This window comes from Anabrus simplex, chromosome 1, assembly GCF_040414725.1.
Source record: "Anabrus simplex isolate iqAnaSimp1 chromosome 1, ASM4041472v1, whole genome shotgun sequence".
NCBI classification, from domain to species: domain Eukaryota; kingdom Metazoa; phylum Arthropoda; class Insecta; order Orthoptera; family Tettigoniidae; genus Anabrus; species Anabrus simplex.
This window is the reverse complement of record NC_090265.1, coordinates 188738275-188761935: the sequence shown is the minus strand read 5'-3', so window position 1 is coordinate 188761935 and position 23661 is coordinate 188738275. Positions and strand designations below refer to the sequence as shown.

Sequence of the window (23661 nt, the reverse complement as noted above, 5' to 3'; positions counted from 1 at the left end):
CAGTTTTGTTAAAGTATACTAACACCTCTAGAAAAATAGAAAGCGTCTATGCTCTATGAATTTATTTAGGAGGCTGCGCTCCAAACCTTATACCCTTACTGCCTTATCAAGGCAACTTTCAACAACCAGAGCATCTTTGCTCTCTAAAATTTGAACTTTCCAGGCCTCTCGAGACACAACCTACATTTTACAATTCAAACAGAATTCACTGTCTTAAACACTCAACAGTCTAACCACTTAACATAAGTGATTTAATTTTTCAGGAGTTTCGAATACTCATTCTACTGGGCCTTTGTGGGAAGAAAAAGACACAGGTTGAAGTTACTGGCCCAAAAATCAAAATGATGTGGAGGCGGACACTTGCACTCCTTGAAACTTACACTTAGAAGCTTAAAACCGTAGTTGGGCTTATTGCCCGCCGTTGCAGAGGATAATCCTGTACTACTAAGATGACTAGATGGAGAAGATTTAAGTTACAGACAGAAAACGGTTACAAAATCATAGTTACCTCGAAGTCAAGTTGATAGGGAACTCGAGAGGGTGTCACAATCTCTATTTCCAAATTTAAGCTAAGTGCTTTTGGGCTTGTTTGAAATTTACAGTAGAAATTTACATTTTAGAAGATTGGAAATTTAAGGTTACATTATGAAAGATAGGTAACCTTCCCCTCGAGCTAGCTTTCAGAGGTTATCACATAGATATTAAATAGCTGCCATTACCTTAATCTGCAATAAAGCTTGATGAAGGGCGAGACGCCCCCACCTCCTCTCAGTAAACTGGACGATCAATAAGACAAGGTAGCTCGAAAAAGTGCTAGCTTTTATACCCGAGGGGAAGGTTCTTGAGAACTCTGGGCTAAGGCCTGATACACCCCCAATTTTTCTTGGATAATCAAATAGGTAGAAGATGAAAATTATTGATGAAAAAATACACATAAAAAATTTCCTATTGGTCCATTTTGATGTTGGCGGAAAGAGATCGAAGTGTAGACAACTTTAACACACAAAAATACAATGAACAATAAACTCAGTGTAGTAAACCTCAAAATAAAAATTTACTTTCGGATTTTAATATTTCCTCTTCGCACTAAAGGGCATAACGTAAGATTTTTTTGGTAGAGACATCCGTAGAGAAAAGTCTAAACTTTTTGCACAAGTTGTTAAAGTGAAGACGGCGGTACAATAATACTACTAATACTAAATGGATGTAAACACTTCATAGCCATACCTCACAAGTAATAATAATAATAATAATAATAATGATAATAATAATAATAATAATTCGAGCTCAATACTTGCAATATTTACCCATGAGTTAAAGAATATTATTTTTAAGTTATATCAGTTTGTTACACTTGCATCATCTATAGCAGGTAAAATTTTGCTAGAATTTTGCTCAATCACCTGCAGATTATTTCCGAGAGAATCCTACCCAAGTCGCAGTGTGGTTTTCGAATCTCCACAGTCACAGAAGATATGATCATCTTTGCAAGACAAATCCAGCAAAATATGCAGAGAACAGACTCCTTTATACTTAGTGTTCTATGATCTGGAAAAGGCTTTTGACTCAATCCCAAGACCAGCTATGTGGACAGTACTAAAACACTTTGGCTGTCCACAGCATTTTGTAGATCTAGTCAAGGCTCTTCATGATAACACATCTGGGCAAGTCATTCATCAAAATATTATCTCTGATCCATTTCCAATCACTCGTGGATTGAAACAAGGATGTGTGCCTGCTCCAACACTCTTCGCTCTTTACTTAGCTGCCATGCTATATGGAACATCTACAGACAACCAAGATGTAAAGGTCAGATATCGCTTCAATGGGAGACTGTTCAATCTGGCTAGACTTTGTTCCCAAAAGGTTACGGTACTAAGATTTCCTCTGTTATGTAATTGCAGTATGCACATGACGCTGCCACGCCTGCTCTCACAGCTGAGGAGCTGCAACAGTCAGTCAGTTGTTTCAAGAGTGCTTGCGATCATTTTAGTCTCCACTATTTTTCAGAAAACCGAAGTACTCTCACAGCCTGCACCTGGATCAATATCTTCATTGCGGATACTCCACTGAAGCAGGTCAACCACTTTTTATATCCAGGAAATATCCTCTCAACAAATGCTACCTGCTCACAAGATATTGATAGAAGAATTTGTGCTGCCTACTCAGCATTTGGACATTTATCCCATTGTGTCTTCATGTATAAGGACCTTACAATGCATACCAAGATCATGCTTTATCATGCTGTTGTCGTATAAACACTGCTGTACGTTTGGGAAACGTGGACCCTCTACCGTCAGGATATCAAAAATCTAGAGCGCTTCCATCTGCAAAAACTTAGATCCATCTTGAACATTAAATGGGAGGACCGGATCACCAACCTTGCAGTTCTTTAGAAAGCATATGCTATAAGCAGTGAGGCTACCATCATTGGCCACTGTCTCAGATGGATAGGGCACGTCCATCGCATGAGTGAAACCAGGCTTCCTCATCAGCTTGTGTATGGTGAACTCTGTTCCATCACAAGACCTCATCAAACCCGTTTGAGGCGTTTCAAGGATCAGCTAAAGCATGCTATGAAAAGAGCTGGAATTAACACTCAGTCCTGGGATACGCTTGCTGAGAATCGTACACTTTGGTGCCACATTGTTTCTACATCAGTGTCGGTGTTTGAAGAGGAACGACGATGATGTGAAGAGGATAAACGACAAGCACGGAAGCTCTGTCAAGCTAGGTTCTACCCTCCACCAACCATTTCATGTGATCTGTGTGGACGTATGTTTCATGCCAAGATTGGGCTAACAAGTCATATGAAACATATTCACAATGCTTTGCGAGTGTGAAAATGTAAACTACTGAAGATTATGTTTACTCGGATATGAGACGACTACGATCTTATGACTGGTGTCATTTTGAGGATGTGCATATAGCAACACAACACTTGCGCAGTGCACAAATTGAAGCTAAAGAACATCAGGAAGGTGGAGAAACTGTTATAACATTTAATTTCAAGAGGGAGAAAAAGGTAATGATACTGAGCAATTCAACTGTTTAGAATTGCATTATTAGACCGTTATATAATTCCTACATAGGAAATAAATCAGAATTGAAGACATTTTCCAATATCCACAAGGACAAGTTTGAAACAAGTCTTATGCTGTAACTCCACTTGCATCAAAAATGAACGATAGCATAGGACGTGTTTTCCCCATCCATTAAGATAAGTTCAAAAATAATTACATGTTACTGTTCCACCTTGCATAGGAAATAAATATTAGTTGACAAAAATTTATCTCTCCATAAGTATAAGTTCCAAAATAATAATTATCTTGTCACAGGCTAATTGCCAGGCATGTGGCATGAAATCAGAGAGCAAGAGGAGTTTGCGAGAAGCAGGCACTTGAAAGTTGGCCGTCTAATGGAGCAGTGAAGCTATGGCATAAGTGCAGACCGTTTGAAATATAAGACACTAAGGCAACAAGAAATAAGGTAAGAGGGTAAATATTGCACAATACATGTATATTTGCTGGTCACACTACAATAATCCAAGCACAAAATTAATTAGGAACATCTGTTACTGCCATACAAAGATTGAACTCTCATATTGTGTACGCTGTGTTCTTACCTGAGGGGTGCATTTGTTGAGCAAATCTAGGAAATCTGCAGCTACAGAATTCAAGGAAGATTTAGGTAATGTGCATATTAGGGGGAGTTAAACAGCAGTACTGTAGTTATCAGACAGCTACTTAAAATTAAAATAGCCCCTTCATTATTTCACTTTGACACATTGCCATACATTCCAAGGACTGATGTAACTGTAGGAGTAAATTATATAAAATCAACTTCATGGTCCGTATCGCACTTCAACAGATTCACAACTAAGTTGTTTTTTTTTTCTCACCTTGTCAATACATTAGTTGCTTCAAATAATGTATCAACAAGGTGGAAAATAAAAAGTACTTAGTTGTGAATCTGTAGGAGTGAATCTCGATGCAATTAATTCTTTGTGTTTTTCTGTCTGTGAAGAAGAATGATAAACAGACTGTCATTTCCTATTTCTTTAACAATGGTAGTTTACAGTTGTAGAGTGCTGCATAGTGTGAACAACAACTGGATGCTGTTATGCATCATTAGACCAAGCGCCAAAAGTTCATTTTGAGATATTCGCGTCTAGGTTTATGTGTAAATTCGAGCAAACATAATTGTGCTAAACATTGTATTCCTGGTGTTGTAAGATAATAGATTGTGCCTTCTCACCGAATTTCAACATTTTTATACTCACAGTTGATTTTCTAGAAAAAATGGCACTTAGTCTACTGATGCAATTTAAGGTATTTCTCACATGCAAATAATGCATCACAATGCTACACCAATAATCCCCTACTGTTGAGTATCTACAGAGTAAGACTTCAAAAAATATGTGACCGTAATTGTGATTAAAACCACAGCTCCGGCACATTATTGAAGTTTTAGACGGAGAAACTCTAGAAGGGGAGCTATTCCCTAAAGTTATTGCTGTAACCACTTATTGATTTGATGAATTTCATCTGAGTCAAATAAAAATGGTAAGAAATGAGCCATTGTAGTCTATACAATGCATATTTATTTATAGATTTTCCTTCATGATAGGCCTATTATGTTCTGAGAGTACAGTGCTGACGTGATATATTCAAGCCTAGGAGTAAGTTTTGTTCCACTTTAAACACACATTAGTTGCTAAGTAGAATTGCAGTCTCTCATACCATTAAGGGACGTTGACCTAGATGTCAGGCCCCTTTAAACAAGCATCGTCATGATCATTATCATCAGAATGGCAGTCCCTTAAACTAAGTAAAGGATGTGGAAACTGGTATATGTGGTTATGATTACCTTATTCCAAGAAAAATAAAGCAATTCTGAAGGAAAGAATTTAATTTTAATGACTTATCTCTGTCGAACAGAAAAAGGAACAGAAAATGTGATTAAAATATCTGCTCCCGCAAATTCATAAAAAAACACTGAACAGGTAATAAGATTGTTACTCTCAGTTCATTAGTCTCGAAATCAGAATCACCATTGAACCCATCTATGCCGTCCATGATGTCAGAATCTCATTGAAGTTTCTGGTAAAATTGTGTGGCATCTGCAAGTATTAGATGCATCATCAACTTAAGGTCTCCAAGTTTGGCTTCAGAGATAGGTTTTTTCCATTTGGCCACAAAGGTATTAATGCCTGATTAACCCCTCAGCGTCGCAGCCGTTTAAAGAGCTTCCTACCCCGTGGCCGGATGAGATTTCAACTACGCGCGACTGAAATACATTGATTTACTTAAAGCGTTACTACTAGTATAAGAGTAGCCCGATATTCACGAAATTTGGAATTCCTTATGGTAGAACTATGTACATGAAGATAATTACATAATTGTTTCACATTTCCTTAGTCATTTAGTTCCGTGTGATAGAGTTCGAAGCACTCTTCGAGACAGAGACCCAAGGCACACTCCTGGCAGCAGTACACCGATGTCTTCTTTTCACCGTGTTTTGAACACGCGATACAACGTCTCTGAGGTTTGGATTTCTCACTCTTGGGTGCTAATTTCCTGATAAAACGTATTTCCTGCAACCTTGCAACTGTATTATCTGATGCGCGCCGGCCTTGAATATTTCGTTTCCCGCCCGAGAAGCGTATTTTGTACTACGTAAACAAACCTTCCATCAGCTGAAACTGATAAGATAACTGCTCAATGTTTGTCCCTGTGACTTGTCTAAATATTATTGGAGAATCTAGGAATCATAATTCACTCTTGAAAACTTCCCTTTGACCTGTATAATTATCTATAGTCTCCTACACGAAATTTCCAAGTACTGGTTCCTCCTCATCGTCACTCTCATCATTTACCACTGCATCGGCCACAGCCACATCATCTATTCATTATCACTACTGCTAATACTGCCACTACTACTTCCGACTAAACTTTCATTTGAATTATACAATATTTCAAGCACGTTACTCTCAGCAGGAGCTAGCCATTGAGCGCGGTGCGTCACACAAGCTGATGAAGCTGCAGCGGGACCGAAAGTGGCAGGACGAAACTGAATGAGGGGGAATAACATTTATGACGAATCAAACCAACTCGATACATATTTCAGATTAAAAGGTCGACACATCGTCTTTCAAACGAGATATAAACCATGCACAACTGCTTCTCATGTCGTATGACAGAAAGCAGCACTAACTGATGCCTACACAGAGCACTCGTGGAGAGTTACGAAAAGACTACAAGCTGAGAAATAAAGACAAATATAATAAATAAACCGCACTCTTAATACAAAATTAGAGCAATGAACATCACACGAAAAGACAAACTTCTCAGATCATCATTTCTTTATTTTATTCTGTGGGAAAGAATGAAGCAAACGGACTATTAAAAAAGCAGGGATTGGTGCTCAGACATAATTGACAAATACTTATCCTTGCAAAAGCAACTACACTTTAACGATTTTCAATTCTTATTTAGAACCCTAATAAACCCAAAAATGTCTTCTTGGAAACAAAACAATTTGCATATCCATAACACCAAAACTCTTCGCGCTATAGCCGTAAATGTGAAACCATGTATGGGTCTATACCACATATAGAGGTCGGCGGCTACGGAAGAAAAGGGGGTCTATATCACGTATAGAGGTCGGCGCTGAGGGGTTAAAGAGAACTTTAGTTTCCCATGGTCATCCCAGTCTTGACGTATTTAGATTTACTTCCATATATTCACAATCAAATTTAGTTTTGATGTACATACTGAACGGCTGGGATTTCAAGAACTGGATTTCTTTTAGTTTTTGCCAGTTTATCTTGCAACCATGGACATCTGTTTCCCAATACATGATCAGTTTTTCAAGTTCTGCTGAACTGAAGAATGACGTGCATTCCATCTGGTGAAGAACAATGGGGTTATTCCGCTTGCAATTTCTCATTACGTTTACCAAGTCCTCTGCAATGTATAAACGCTGATGAAATTTGAGGGTACGCTAAATATTTGCGAATTCATTGCTTTCATTATTCTGATCGGGAATTCACTAATTTGGCATGTATTACCTAGCATAACACATTAAAACTAGATGTCTTTGGAGTGTACAGACAAGGAAAGGGTAGTGCAGATGCTGATTCAGAATTATTTGATAAGATAATCAGCTATGTGGGAAACGATTAGGAAAGGAACGTGATCGTAGCGGGTGATCTCAATTTACCAAATGTCAATTGGGAAGGTAATGCGAACGACAGAAAACATGACCAACAAATGGCAAATAAGTTAATATGGGAAGGGCACCTGATTCAGAAAGTGATGGAACCAACTAGACAGAAAAATATTCTGGATGTGGTGCTGGTAAAACTAGATGAGCTCTATAGAGAAACCGAAGTAATAGATGGTATTAGTGATCACGAAGCTGTTTTTGTGGTCATTAAACATAAATGTGAAAAAAAGGAAGAGATTAAAATTAGGACTGTTAGGCAGTGGCTGATAAAACAGGCATGAGGAAGTTTTTAATAAGCAACTATGATCGGTGGAAAACGGTAAATAAAAATGTAAACAGGGATGGGTTTAAAGCAATTGTTGAGGAATGTGAATACCTTTAAAGATGGTAAGGAATGGTAAAGATCCACTATATTATAACAGGGAAGTAAAGAGACTAAGAAGGAGGTGCAGGTTGGAAAGAAATAATACAGTTAGAAATGGCTGTGGAAGTAAGGAGAAATTGAAGGAACTTGCTAGGAAATTGAATCTAGCAACAAAGTCAGTTAAGGTTAACATGATGGCAAGCATAATTGGTGGCCACACACATTTTAGTGAAAAATGGAAGAGTATGTATAGGTACTTAAGGCAGAAACAGGTTCCAAGAAGTACATTCCAGGAATAATAATAATAATAATAATAATAATAATAATAATAATAATAATAATCGTATGGCCTCAGCTACCGTGTGCAGACATTTCAATTTGACGCCATCTGGCTGTCTGCTCGTCAATTTAGACGTTCCGTTTTACTCTAGGCCCCCACTAGATGGCAGACCGAGTAAACCGAAACTCTCTTGGGCGTCTATGGCTGAGATTTTAATGAATTTTGTCGGGTAAACACCAAATGTGTCACCAGAGATCTTTTACATGCCGACATCGTACGACATGGAGTGTCGAATGGACTTTTTTCCGCCCTTCAAAAATCCGACTACCTCTGCCGGGTTTGAAACCGCTATCTTGGGATCCGGAGGCCGACTCTCTACCGCTGATCCACAGAGGCAGCTTAGGAATAATTAATGAACAACGGGAGTGTGTATATGAGGATCTTCAAAAGGCAGAAGTATTCAGTCAGCAGTATGTAAAGATTGTTGGTTACAAGGATAATGTCCAGATAGAGGAGGTGACTAATACTAAAGAAGTATTAAAATTTACCTATGACAGCAATGATATTTACAGTAAGATACAAAAGTTGAAAACTAGAAAAGCAGCTGGAATTGATAAGGTTCCGGGGGATATACTAAAGACAATGGGTTGGGATATAGTATCATATCTGAAGTACTTGTTTGATTTTTGTTTGCATGAAGGAACTTTACCAAATGAATGGAGAGTTGCTATACTAGCCCCTGTATTTAAAGGAAAGGGTGATAGGCATAAAGCTGAAAATTACAGGCCAATCAGTTTGACATGCATTGTATGTAAGCTTTGGGAAAGCATTCTTTCTGATTATATAAGACATGTTTGCAAAATTAATAAATGGTTTGATAGAATGCAGTTTGGGTTTAGGAAAGGTTATTCCACTGAAGCCCAACTTGTAGGATTCCAGCAAGATATTGCAGATATCCTGGATTCAGGAGGTCAATTGCACCGTATTGCGATTGACTTATCTAAGGCATTTGATAGGGTAGATCATGGGAGACTACTGGCAAAAATGAGTGCAATTGGACTTGACAAAAGAGTGACTAAATGGGTGGCTCTGTTTCTAGAAAATAGAACTCAAGGAATTAGAGTAGGTGAAGCTTTATCTGTCCATGTAAAAATTAAGAGGGGAATTCCTCAAGGCAGTATTATTGGACCTTTATGTTTTCTTATATATATCAATGATATGTGTAAAGAAGTGGAATCAGAGATAAGGCTTTTTGCAGATAATGTTATTCTGTACAGAGTAATAAATAAGTTACATGATTGTGAGCAACTGCAGTAGACTATGCAACGTTCCATTTTGCATAATTAGACCAAGCGCCTCGTTCCTCACATTGCGTCGTGGGATGAGCTGCAAAGGCTTTATCAATCAAGCAATCAATCAGTCACTGTTGATCTGCATTTAGGGCAGTCACCCAGGTGGCAGATTCCCTATCTGTTGTTTTCCTAGCCTTTTCTTAAATGATTGCAAAGAAATTGGAAATTTATGTTGTGAGATGGACAGCAGGCAATGGCATGTTGATAAACAGGGTTAAAAGTCAGGTTGTGAGTTTCACAAATAGGAAGAGTCCTCTCAGTTTTAATTACTGCGTTGGTGGGGTGAAAGTTCCCTTTGGGGATCATTGTAAATACCTAGGTATAAATATAAGGAAAGATCTTCATTGGGGTAATCACATATATATGATTGTAAATAAAGGGTACAGATCTCTGCACATGGTTATGAGAGTATTTAGGGGTTGTAGTAAGGATGTAAAGGAGAGAGCATATTTGTCTCTGGTGAGACCTCAACTTGAGTATGGTTCCAGTGTATGGGACCCTTACCAGGATTCTTTGATTCAGGAACTGGAAAAAATCCAAAGAAAAGCAGCTCGATTTGTTCTGGGCGATTTCTGGCAAAACAGTAGTGTTACAAAAATGTTGCAAAGTTTGGGCTGGGAAGACTTGGGAGAAAGGAGACGAGCTGCTCGACTAAGCGATATGTTATTAATAATCTTGACCATGATGGTCGGGATTGGATCCGTATTGACTTAGTAACAGTAAATATGTTGGAAGATGGTCCGCCTAGTCAATACTATTTATTTATTTACCTTTCACCTTAACATCTAGTACATGTTTCGAGAATATTATGCATTCTCTTCCTCAGCTAGTGGATTAAAATTCCATATACAATAAGACCTTACTAAAATAGGGGGGGGCCCCCATTAAAAATTCAAAACAATGAGTATTACAATGTAACACTTAAAAAATTTGGATGGTACAAACATAGAATTAAAATCCGATTTTGTCAAGTACAAATTAAAAACACAATATAGTAATGTCTAATTAAATACAACGTCTTGTGATGATATGAATTCTCAGTATCCTTGAAGTTGCCTTGCGTAGTTCAAAAAAGTTGAGTTAGGAATGAATGAAATTGCATTAAAAGTTGAAGTCCTGCCGATATCCACCGTTATTGGATGTTAAAATGATGTCTATTTAAATTAAAATATTGGACACAGCGTCGTATAATGATGTGAATTTACAGTGTCCTTGGAATTGTAATACTATCTTGCGAAGTACAATTGGATTTGTACAAGATTAAGTGAAGTTGCGTTAAAACTTGGAGTCCTGCCATTATCTTCGGTTGATAGATGTATTATGCAGCCAGGTTGAAAATAGGTTAAAATGGTCACTGTGATGATGTAAATATTACGTGTGGCATGCATGTGTTGGATAGATGTGAAGGCACCTGTTGTTGTTGCCATACAACATCATACAACATCAGGTGCCTTCACATCTATCCAACACATGCATGCCACACGTAATATTTACATCATCACAGTGACCATTTTAACCTATTTTCAACCTGGCTGCATAATACATCTATCAACCGAAGATAATGGCAGGACTCCAAGTTTTAACGCAACTTAATTTAATCTTGTACAAATCCAATTGAACTTCGCAAGATAGTATTACAATTCCAAGGACACTGTAAATTCACATCATTATACGACGCTATGTCCAATATTTTAATTTAAATAGACATCATCTTAACACCCATTAACGGTGGATATCGGCAGGACTTCAAGTTTTAATGCAATTTCATTCATTCCTAACTCAACTGTTTTGAACTACGCAAGGCAACTTCTAGGATACTGTGAATTCATATCATCACAAGACGTTGTATTTAATTAGACATTACTATATTGTGTTTTTAATTTGTACTTGACAAAATGGGATTTTAATTCTATGTTTGTACCATCCAAATTTTTAAGTGTTACATTGTAATACTCATTGTTTTGAATTTTTAATGGGGGCCCCCCCTATTTTAGTAAGGTCTTATTGTATACTGAATTTTAATCCACTAGCTGAGGAAGAGAATGCATAATATTCTCAAAACATGTACTAGATGTTAAGGTGAAAGGTAAATAAATAAATAGTATTGACTAAGCGGACCATCTTCCAACATATTTACTGTAAGCGATATGTTTACATACAATTTACAAAATATACATTTAATGTTAACCTAGTCAATGTTAAATGTATATTTTGTAAATTGTATGTAATCACTATCGTCAATACGGACCAAAAATGAGATTAATGACTTGTAAGTGGTATGTTCCAAGCTGTCAGTGGAGAGATGGCGTGGGAGGACATCAGTAGACGAATAAGTTTTGAGGGTGTCTTTGAAAGTAGGAAAGATCACAATATGAAGATAAAGTTGGAATTCAAGAGGACAAATTGGAGCAAATATTCATTTATAGGAAGGGGAGTTAGGGATAGGAATAACTTACCAAGGGAGATGTTCAATAAATTTCCAATTTCTTTGCAATCATTTAAGAAAAGGCTAGGAAAACAACAGATAGGGTATCTGCCACTTGGGCGACTGCCCTAAATGCAGATCAATAGTGATTGATTGATAAAATACTGTTACAGTGAAGCCTTTGCAGCTCATCCCACGACGCAATGTGAGGAACGAGGCGCTTGGTCTAATGATGCAAAATGGAACGTTGCATAGTCTACTGATGGAATTTACAGTTTAACTGATTCCTGCTGTGTCGCTTAGGTTTTCAGTTTTTGACAACTAATGCCCTCTTGTAAGACAATGGGGAATTTATTATAAGTAGTTCAAGCTTTTCTCTACAAGATAGTGCTAAAATAACAATTTTTGTCAAATGGCGTGTAGTCTATTGATGCATAACTCCATCCAATTATGTGTGAGAAAGTAAATGTATATTGTCAATATGAATGTACTCTGCTGGACATAAGTAAGGTATGGTCGTTTGATGCTCTTTCGTGTGTTTCTGTTGGGACAAACAGCATATTAGTGGGAATTATATAAAATGATGCAGCAGGTTTTTTATCTAATTCAATTTTCAGACGTTATTGTGTTCACCAATTGACCTGAGAACCTGTTATACTAAATCCCTCTTTATAACAATGTCTCCCTTTACAACATTTTTTTTCTGTCGCTGCATTGTCGTCGTAATTTAGATTTCGTTGTATTCCTACTCCTCCAATCAATAACTAATGTTGTTTTTAAATCTTTTATATTCAGTCCCATCCTTCTAAATAGTGCTTTACCGAGCTCAATAGCTGCATTCGCTTAAGTGCGGTCAGTATCCAGTAATCGGGAGATAGTGGGTTCGAACCCCACTGCGGGCAGCTCTGAAGATGGTTTTCCGTGGTTTCCCATTTTCACACCAGGCAAATGCTGGGGCTGTACCTTAATTAAGGCCACGGCCATTTCCTTCCCGTTCCTAGGCCTTTCCTTTCCCATCGTCGCCATAAGACATATCTGTGCGGTGCAACGTAGAGCAAATAGCAAAAATAAAATAAAATAAAATAAAATAAAATAAAATAAAATAAAATAAAAAATAGTGCTTTCTGTGTTCACAGTTTAGCTTATACCCCAGTTATCTTCTTGTCCCATATCATAACATCATAGGCAAGAACCAATCTATTTGTCGTCATCTGTTTTTCAAACTCTTCTAAGAAGATGATAGACAACTTGCTTTTTGAACTCAACTCATTGTTTCAAACTATCTTAAACTCCTCCTTGAATTTGCATATTTCTTTATATGAGGAGGTACCCCAAAAAAAATTGGATTTTATTTTGAAAAGCTATATATTTAAAGAAGTTTTACAAAACAACCTTATACCCTTCAAAATACTCTCCATTACAATAAATACATTTGTTCCACTGGTGCTTCCACTGTTCGAAACATTTTTTGTAGTCATCGTTAGAAATAGCTGACAGCTTCTTCCTCATTTTCTTCTCGACCTCTTCAATGTTGTCAAATCGGTGTCCTTCCATGCTCCTTTTCATGTGTGGAAATAAGATAAAGTCGCACAGGGCCAGGTCAGGCGAGTAAGGTGCGTGGGGCAGCGGAACCATGCCATTTTTAGCCAAAAACTGTCTAACCGAGATGGCTGTGTGTGCAGGTGTGGTGTTGTGGTGCAAGAACCAGTCTCCTGTCTGCCACAAATTGGGTCTTTTTTTACGAACACTGTTGTGCAATCTTCTTAAAGCTTCAAAATTAAAGGTTTGATTGATTGTTTGACCTGCGGAGACAAGCTCTCATTTTGGCATCAAAAAAAGCAAATCAGCATTGTTTTGATGTTTGATTTGACTTGACCGAGCTCGATAGCTGCAGTCGCTTAAGTGTGGCCAGTATACAGTATTCGGGAGATACTGGGTTCGAACCCCACTGTCGGCAGCCCTGAAGATCGTTTTCCGTGATTTTCCATTTTCACACCAAACAAATGCTGGGGCTGTACCTAATTAACGCCATGGACACTTCCTTCCTAATCCTAGGCCTTTCCTGTCCCTTCGTCACCATAAGACCTATCTGTGTCGGTGCAATGTAAAGCAGCTTGCAAAAAAAAAAAAAAAAAGACTTGACAACATTTTTTTTGGACGGGGTAACAATGACATCCTCCATTGGCTTGACTGTTGCTTTGTTTCTGAGTTGTATCCATAGCACCATGACTCATCACCAGTAATGACCTTTGACAGAAAATCTGGATCAGTTTCAAGCTGTTCTTTCAAAACACGACATGTTTCAACTCGACGTTCTTTTTTGATTGTCAGTCAGAACCCGAGGAACAAACTTGGCAGCAACCCTTTTCATTCCCAAATCTTCCATTAAAATTTACTGAAATCAGTTGTCTGTTGATGGTCTGTGAGCAGAAGCTCTTGAATTTTGTCAACATTTTCATCGATTCGGGCAGTTGTTTGACTTCCAGAACAAGGTTTGTTATCAATCGACATGTCGCCATTTTAAAACCGAGCAAACCACTCATACACTTGAGCTTTTCCCATAGCGTCATCTTTGTAAGCTGTTTTCAACATTAAAAACAGTTTACGCAGCATTTTTACCAAATAGAAAACAAAATTTCACAGATGCACGTTCACTTTAACTTGCCATCATATGAAACAAAAAGAGAACAAAACAGTGCTAACAAAAACAATTACTGCACATGAACAGAACAACAAGTTTGACAACACAGGCGGCATTTAACTGGCAGCGAGTTGCACTATACACGCCTAGCGGCAGAAATACATACTGCCACAAGCTTTGCCCATGGCAATGTTATTTTGGTTATTTTTGGGTACTCCTTCGTATTTCACAATATACTTGCCTCACCTGTGCTATAATGCTAGTTGTCTCCTTTTTTTGTCTTAAATATGCTCTTTTGTGCTTTCATAGTTTATTTTCATATGCCTCTTTTATGTTTAGAAATATAATTTTAAAAATATTTAATCTCTCCCAATATTTCTTGAAGAACATTTTTGTAGATAAAATGGTGTACGGTATGCTTAATCTGTCTAATCTTAATCCATGTTCTTCTTCCTGAATTTTAGGTCAACAAATCTCCTTATCTTGTTCTTGATAATAAGCTTATAATTTTTAAGCTATGAAGTAAAAGACTTATATGAATACTGTGTCTTTATAGCTTTTATACTAATTCAGATCATCTTTTGTAAGGTATAAGAAGTAGAAGGGAACAAGCAATTGATAAACAAAAATCAAATGTAGAATGGAAACTATGTTAGGAATACAGAATGAATACAACTGCAGGTCAGTCTGGGAAGAGGAAACAACGGGAAGTAGAGGCAAGGATAAACATGAAATCACAAAAGGAAAAATTCCACATTTTCACACCTTCTCTCATTGCTTCTGCGTCCTTCTCAGCCCCTTAGTGAGCTGCTTTCTGCTTCTCAGATATATCAGCAGGGTAGGCTTCAATAGTAATTGAGGGACCATCTGGACAGATTTTCAGTCTTGATGTGGGAAGTGTAGGTTAAAAGAATGTTACATACGAAAAGGGAAGAAACAAAAAGATGAAGGTCTGTTCATATGGTAGAAAAATTGGAAACATGGACAAACACTGAAGAAGAAAACTACTGAACTACTACATATTTAGTTCTTCTCTCTCCATTTAGACTTGTAGACTATTGTATATATAAGTACTGATTTTCTCTAGGAATGTGTGGAAAGAGATAATAATGCATTAAATTATTAAATTCTGAGAGTGATCACTGCAGTTGCCAAAATTGGAGTTCAGTTTTTGGTTAGATGTTTGTCTCCTAAGCTGAAATTTGTTACTTTGCCCTATAATGCTTTTGATTCCAGTCAGGCAAACGCCGAGATCGAACCAAGAACATTATAGTGACCAATACGCCCAAACAAAGGACATATTTTGGCACATAGCTTACCTTGCGATACGTATCCACAATCAGCAGCTCAGTAGAACATGAATCAGGGTATCGGGTTATAAACGAGGGCGAAATAAGGTAATATAGGTGGATACGAAAAAGTGCAGGGTAAGAGAAAATCCTATTTTAAAAAACATCTAACAGAAAACTTCGCTGCATTCAAAGTTTTACAATAAGGGATTTATTACATAAAAAGAAAATATTTACAAATACAAGAGCTTTCCAAATATAACTGGGGTAAATAAAATGTTGAGCCGACGACTACCAGTTCACTGCCTTCACAAAACAGCAAAGCTGTAACAAGCATTGGACGATGGCGTAAGTAATGGGGTAAAGAAAAAAATGGATATCTGCACAAATACACATCTAACAGAAACCTCCTAATCATAAAATTGCTATGCCTCGGAGCATCGAACCCTGGACCTAACAAATATAAACACACTATGTACAGTGCTCTGACCCAGTATAGATCCCTGGTCCAGCAAAGAGCAAGGCATCAAATATCCACATACAAAAAATAATAGGAACACAACTCCCTCATCCAAGGGTCAACATATAAGGGGCAAGACGTTTAAAATGAAGCAGAACAAACAGAAATGAAATCTCTACAAGCAGCATAACATCAAGGTCGTCCTCCCCCTCAAAAACACTCGACAAACCACAGACAAGTATTTAATTTATTTTCCACCTCGTCGAAATCTTGTTTTAATCTTGTCAATCTTATGTTAATTTTAAGGACACTTCCTCTAAAGCATTACTTTGTCAATTTTATATATTTTTCATCTAAACAGTGTTATGTGGCTGAAGATGTTGATAATATACGAAACATGTACCTCTTTTGACCATTAAAAATTGCCTTAAGCAATCATTGTATCGACGAGGTGGAAAATAAATTAAATACTTAATTGTGAATCTATTGAAGTGCGATACGGACCATGAAGCTGATTTTATGTAAACCACAGACAGTTATATTGCCGAGTTCCAAGACTGGGACGTCAGACACTACACCCCTCACCAGCAGTTCGCACTAGACAGGCGGCAGCCCTTCTTATTTATGAGTAGCTCAGCTGACTGCCGGGTAGGCTGACTGCAAGGAAAGTTTCGCTTTTCATCGTACCTCACATAATTTGGCTTGAATAGCGCTCTCTTAATTACACATGGGCTACACGCCATCGTATCAATATCACAACCTCATTTTCGCCACCACTGAGCTCATCCATAAGTATACAAGGGCACAATCTAGTGCGCAATAATCTCATAGCCATAATAAGGCGTCTCAAACGCATCTAACACGATCTTAATCTGTGCTGGGGCTTTCTCCAAATCAACACACACAGTCAGCTACATGCATAATGCCCAAGTTTCTCAAACATAAGGACACGCCCACCCTGTCAGGTTAAGCTAGGTGAGCTTAAGGGGGTAAATCCTGATCTCCAATACACAACATACAACCGCAAAGAAATATGCCCTGACGCTGCACTATAAACAGTATCTGTCTGTCTGACATCACTAACATGACCAAGAGGATTCTACATGACCCATGGAGACAACAAGTACACAAACATAATACTACCGAATAGAAATGTAATCACATCAACAAGGAATATACAACCTACTACCTACTCTAATATACTGGGTTTGATCCTGGGGCATAGCTATACATTACGAGAAGTTTTCCTGATATAAATTTACATGTTGGCTGACGGCCAACCTTGTTCCTATCTTGATGTTAAATTACATACATATTAATTGAAAAGCTCTGACCTGAAATGATTGATGACATGATGGAGCGGCTCCCCAAATGGACCACTGGAATTACCACATCATGATAGACTGTGACGCTGGCAGCAGATACAGGCGGACGACTGGAGACATTCTAGCTGGTGAGAACATTTCTTGCAGCTTCTTAGATGGTTGGAAGATGTCCCCTTCGACGTCGTGCTGAGCAGGTACGCCGGATGTTCCCGGGTCAATCCCCGATGTCGTGCTGGCTTCTTGTCTTCTTCAGCTCTCGTTACTACTTCCTCACTATGAGTGTGCAGAAGCTTGTACTGGGTTGATGTAGGGGCAATTTCTCCCAGATTCAATAGTGCTAGGTGTGTATGCAACTCGAAGATAAGGCGTTGTTCTCGATACCAACTCGCAGCCTGACGACCTCGTTCAAGCAGCCTTACAGTCAAAGAATGAAACTGACGTGCCAGGCGGTCCTGCATTTATAATCCGGATAGTGTTACCACGCCCGCTTGGTTGCGTACGGGATAACCCGCGCCCGCGACTCGAAGTTCTCCCGCACAAAGAGCGTCAAGTACCACACTTAACGTATGCATTTATAATTACAGCCATGTTGTAGATCAAAATTTAGTGGAAATTATGCTGGTTGCAATTTTCTTATCAGATCCAATGCATCTCTCCCGTAGCCAGAGATATTAAATTAATTCCTTCTTCCCTCCAAATGATAGCTTGCCCGCGACCTGATGCACATTCCCGCTCTCAATTAAGCAGCTTCGCTTGGGCAATAAATTCCTTTTATGAGTCTGTAAATTTCATAATGACACTGCAGCTATCTTCCCACAAGACATGCTTCCACAGGACTCTCTCATGAAATAAACTATTATACAATGACTTCCATGTTGGTCTCCAGTACTCCCAATATCTAGTGCTAAAATCCAGACTATTGGCACATGAACTGTATGGTTCACTACGTTGAATGCCAGTGCAGTTTTATGGCGTTTTAGAGTGCTAAATGCAGGAGACCTATATCAGTTGATTTATTAGCTTGCACATTGGGAAATTCATTTTTTTGTATAGTAAATGTGTTATGATAATAGCTTTATTATTACTGTATTCTTCTTTGTTGTTTAGGCCTACTGAGGACCACGAGGCTCATATCTACTTTTCGGTAAAGTTGTTGCCTTCTTCTTCTTCTTCTTCTTCTTCTTCTTCTTCTTCTTCTTCTTCTTCTTCTTCTTCTTCTTCTTCTTCTTCTTCTTCTTCCAGTACTCCTTCGTTTGCTGACTATGAGCCAGCTTTATCTCCTCTGTCCACTCAGTTCCTGTAGTCTTCTTACTTGTAAGGGATGTTGGAAAAACTCCCTGTCAGATGGCTTGACGGAACAGCATGTGATCTAACTCACATCAATAAATATTCATTGTATAGAAAAGTTGGACCCTTAACATTTTCATAAAACGTGAAGCGCCTTTTCCTTATAGACGTGACCCTGTGGCTACGTCCTCCTGGTGTTCGTACAGTTCATCATTATGGCGGATTCTGTGAATCCCTCTCTGATTGGTCCTAATATCCTCCTCAGGATCTTCCTTTCTTTTTACTCCAGCTTTCTGAGTGGGCCCTTCCTGGCCGTTACAAGGCACTCAGAAGCATATAGAACAGATGGTTTGACGACTGAGTTATAGTGTCTAAGTTTGAGGTTCTTGGAGAGGCACTTAGGTGAATAGATACGACAGGAGTATTATTATTATTGTTGTTGGTGATGTTGTTATTTGTCAGTTTGCTGTACTGTACTTTATAAAAGAATGCATGAGTAAAGATTACACCAGCCTGCAAAAAAATATATATATCTCCGGCGAAAGGTTGAAGAGGTGATTTGCCCTAATTTAGGTGTGCTGATTTTGAATATGTAAACCATTTTTGCCTATCACTTACAGGTGTGGGTTTTTTTTTTTTTTTTTTTTTTTTTTTTTTTTTTTTTTTTTTTTTTTTTTTTTGCTATTTGAAATCCAAATTTGACATATTGTTGTAATTTCGATAGAAAACACCAAACCTATTAGGGAATATATGTCATTTAATGGGACATGATCAAATTGCAATGAATATACAAAAAAGTAATATGTTCATTGCTAGAATGTATGAATCTCATCACAAGAACACTATTGTTTGCTGCTTTGATGTGAATGAACGCTGTGTTGATTTGCATTTGTGTTCCTCAGTAGTGTTATCTCGCACTAGACACCAACAATAATCTGACATCATGAAGACGTCCCGTCGCCTGTGATACCTTCATTCCGTTTCTTTTAGATCCTGATAGAACTGCTCGCCATGTTCCTCGTTGAATGCTCCTAAATTTGCAGGAAAATAATCCAGATGACTGTGCACAAAATGTAATTTTAAGCTCATGCGGCAACCCAATTTCTGGAAGTTATACAGCATGGTTTCCACAATATGTTGATAGTTGACATATTTAACATTACCTAGCAATTTGCCACATACATCCTTGAATGATTCCCATGCCTGAAGCTGTGCTTCGTACATCATCGTACTGAATATCAAATCCTTCGTAAGCTTCCAAATTTGGGAGCCGTCAAAAACACCTTCCTTAATTTTGGCATCCAACAGTCCTAGAAATTTCTGACAGGTACCGAAAGCAGGGACCACCTCTATCCAGGCTCTTCACGTACTGCTTCATAATTCCCAATTTAATATGTAAAGGGGGCAATAACACACTTTGAGGATCAATTAATGGACGATTTACAATGTATTTTTCTCCAGACACCAACTGTTTCCTCTTGGGCCACTCAGATACTAACCAGTGACAATCCCTGTCCCGAGAGTCCCACTCACACAGAAAACGGGAACTTTGTATATCCTTCTTGCTGCCTTAATATGATAGTGCACACTGTTAAATCACAGCACAGTAACCGTCTGTGTTCATTGTAGTTCAGTTTCTGCAACACCATAGATAAATTGTGATGGTTTTTATGACTGGCACTGAAGCAAGTTTATTTCCATTGTGCAGAAGGAACAGCTTTGAGACTTCTTTTTATTGGGATCAATAAATAGATGCCAGTCCTTTGCTTTGTAAATAGTTCCAAGTCAATGAACCAAGCCAGGGATATCACAGCAAAACACAAGTTCATTTTTGTGAACAAAAAACTGCCAGAATTCTTCCTCCCAATTTCTGTAATGACATGAATTTTTCCCAGGAAGTAAAAAAATTCTCTCTCTTAATCTTGATCCTAAAAGTTCATGCTTTTCTTTAGTGAGGCCTAGGTCACGCACCAAATCACTTAAGTCATACATCCGGTACAAAGGTACCATCATCACCATCCTCCACACTTGAAGATGACGAAGACATACTCTCTGGTAACTGTATTGGTGGTTTTGGGACAGGAATATTGGGTCTATATGGTAGATGGAAGGCAGGGATACACAATGTGCTTTTTGTTTTTCGTATTGTACCTAGACACTTTACATACACAAAAATAACATTCGTCAAAATGTTTTCTTTGTTGCCGCCAAGCTACTGGGATTCCAAATGGCATTGATGGTAACAACCCATTGTACCATTGCCGCAGGTTTTCTTCACACATTTTGCACACAATATGGGGCGTGAAATTCTTGTCCTCATCACCTAACTTCATGTTAAAATATACCAAGTACAGGCTTTTTATAAACTGTGTAATATTTTGCTTTTGGCCTTTAGTTGTATACTGACCACATATATAACAGAAAGAGTTCAGATTGTTCAAACATTTTCACCTCCGAACATCACTGCCACTTGCCATTTTAACACAAACTAACTCAATTAACTCAGTCGACTTAAAGTGCATGTTGTAACTTGTAGACAAAGGTGTGACACACGTTCTCAGATTCTCTTCTCAGACTATGGAGAAACGCAATCTTGGCGTTTTGACCTTGTCTGACATTGCGCATGCACGAACTGCAACTGTTCTAATTGTTCTTCCGGTGTTCCTGTATGATTACCTACTCCCCTCCAAAACAGAGCACATACAATATTTTTTCTCAGACATGTCCATACCTGTATTCCATACAACCGATCCAAACCTCATTTACAACAACGAAACTCCATTAGCATAAACATGAGATGGATTTATGACAAATCTGTACGTGATACGAAACAACTGGTATTATTCTTTTACATAAGGACACTAAATGTAACGTATATCATATACAATTACTTTTACCATAAAATCTTTGCAGGCCAGTGTTATTATTGGGCATTTATGGTGTACCAAAATGTTTTGTTGATACATCTCCTCACTTTCTGAATACAGTATAGGACTATAAAAATCTGTTATACTTAATATTTCCATAGGTGTACAACTACCTTGGTGTGCCAATAGATGTGTACTGTATGACAAAGGTTGGACGTGGAGCAGAGAACTCGTATGTTGGTACTGTGGCACCTGCAGAACATTTGGATTTACCATTTTATGCTGTATATACTCCAACAAATGAATTGTTATTCAGTATTCCTGGGTAAGTTTTGACAGAAAATGTACTGTATTTCACTAATATTTCAGTAGCATTTTAAAAGTCTGATACCCATCCTACAGGTGACTTTTCAGCAGAATCATTTAGTTCTTCAGTTTGGTAATTACACATACATTCTTTCAGGGCATATATGACCAACAAACAGCCTCCCTGGTCTGAAAAATGTGACCTTCCTAAACTTACACGTTAAATTATTGATATTCAATATTACGTAAATGTTGTTTGGACTAGTTTTCTTTTAGGCCAGATATCAGCAAGACCCATAATATATTTGCACCATTCTTTAAAACATAATTTAGGGGGAAATATTTTATTTATAGCAGCAGATCACCTTTTGAAAGATATAACTAGTGGAAGGGAACAGACAAGTGATGAATAAAGTCATTTATAGAATGGAAACTATGATGGAAACATGTAGTAGAATAAACACAAGAGCATGTTAGTGTGGGAGAAGGGAGCAACAGGAAGGAAGGATAAACATGAAATCTCAAAAGGACAAACTCTTTCCACTTCATGAAACTCTCTGGTGGACAATGCTATAGGGTTTGTAGCATTAAGACAATTTCAACTTTCTATGCCTCTGTAAGTTTATTCTTCCCATCTAAAGCACAAAACTACTCAAAAAGCCATCAGTAAATTCTTTGGCTTAGATTTTGAATAGCTTTTGATCAGTCAATGGCAGCACGTGACCCTTATCAAAGTGTTAGCATACTAATTTATAGAAACATGAATAAAAACAATTTATGGGTGTTAAAGCATAAACAGAAGAAGGGTGCATTTTTAAACTTACACAAATCAATTCTCCTCATATAATACATCTGTAGATATTACATATTGTAACACAGCTCTATCCGGCAGTTTTGGCAGCAAATATGTCTATAACAGAATCATGTAACCCCGGATTCTTCTTACAGCTTTTCAGGGGGTTCTCCTCAATTAAAATTAATGACAATTTTGATAATCTTTCTTGCATTCTTGTACGTTTTCTCAAATCAATGCTCCTGACACCATTCTTCCCGACATCAATGTTCCCAACAAACTGTTTTGCCAAAAACAATTTCATGAAAGTAACATTCCTGATGGCCATTTTCCCCAACACACTTTTTCCTGTAACCAATTTCATGACAATTTATTTTCCTGACAAATGGCAAATTTTTTATGTCCAAAATTGTAGTTTCCATAGTTCCCATGGTTCATAGTGTAAAATGGGTAGTTAGCCAAAAATTATTAGTAGAAATTTATTGTTCAATGGTTACATTTACCTAAAGTCAAGAGAGCGTAGTGGTAAAACGCATTGGGATTGCAATTGCATGCAAGGTGGAGAATTTACTGCGAAGGCTGTGACTGTGACAAAGTGTGACAAAATTGTTATGCAGCAGGGATCAGACCAATCTTCACCCCAAAGAAAGTGAGGAAGAAAAAATGTATATGAAAGCTGAAACATACAACTGAAGAACATTCTGAGGTGCTGCCAGCTCAGATACTGTGAAATGAACTTCATAGGGTACCTTCTGTAGTTTTTTCCAGAACAGAAAACCCTTCTGAAATCAATGCGGAGTTTTCGCCGGCAAGAATTACCTCCTAACCTCACATCACTTGAATCACTGGGTGACATTCTGAAATGGTTTATCAAAACTTCAGCTGGCAAAACATTCTTAATTTTTTATTTTGAAGAGCCAAAGCGAGTGTTATTTCTTGCGACCAGGTGAAATCTAGAACTGTTACCTGGAAGTGACACATGGTTTATGGGTGGGACCTTCAAGTCAGATCTCCCATTTTCACACCAGGCAAATGCTGGGGC

At 37.9% G+C, this 23661-nt stretch overlaps 1 protein-coding gene across 1 annotated transcript in view; it reads left to right on the top strand.

Moving 5' to 3' along the window:
- LOC136885511 (intermembrane lipid transfer protein Vps13) overlaps nt 1-23661 on the top strand; it is a 1358975-nt gene that overhangs the window by 1014784 nt on the left and 320530 nt on the right. Inside the window, exon 43 of the mRNA XM_067158109.2 lies at nt 21682-21845. Coding sequence (XP_067014210.2) covers nt 21682-21845 — 164 coding nt within the window. The remainder of the gene's footprint in view (nt 1-21681; nt 21846-23661) is intronic.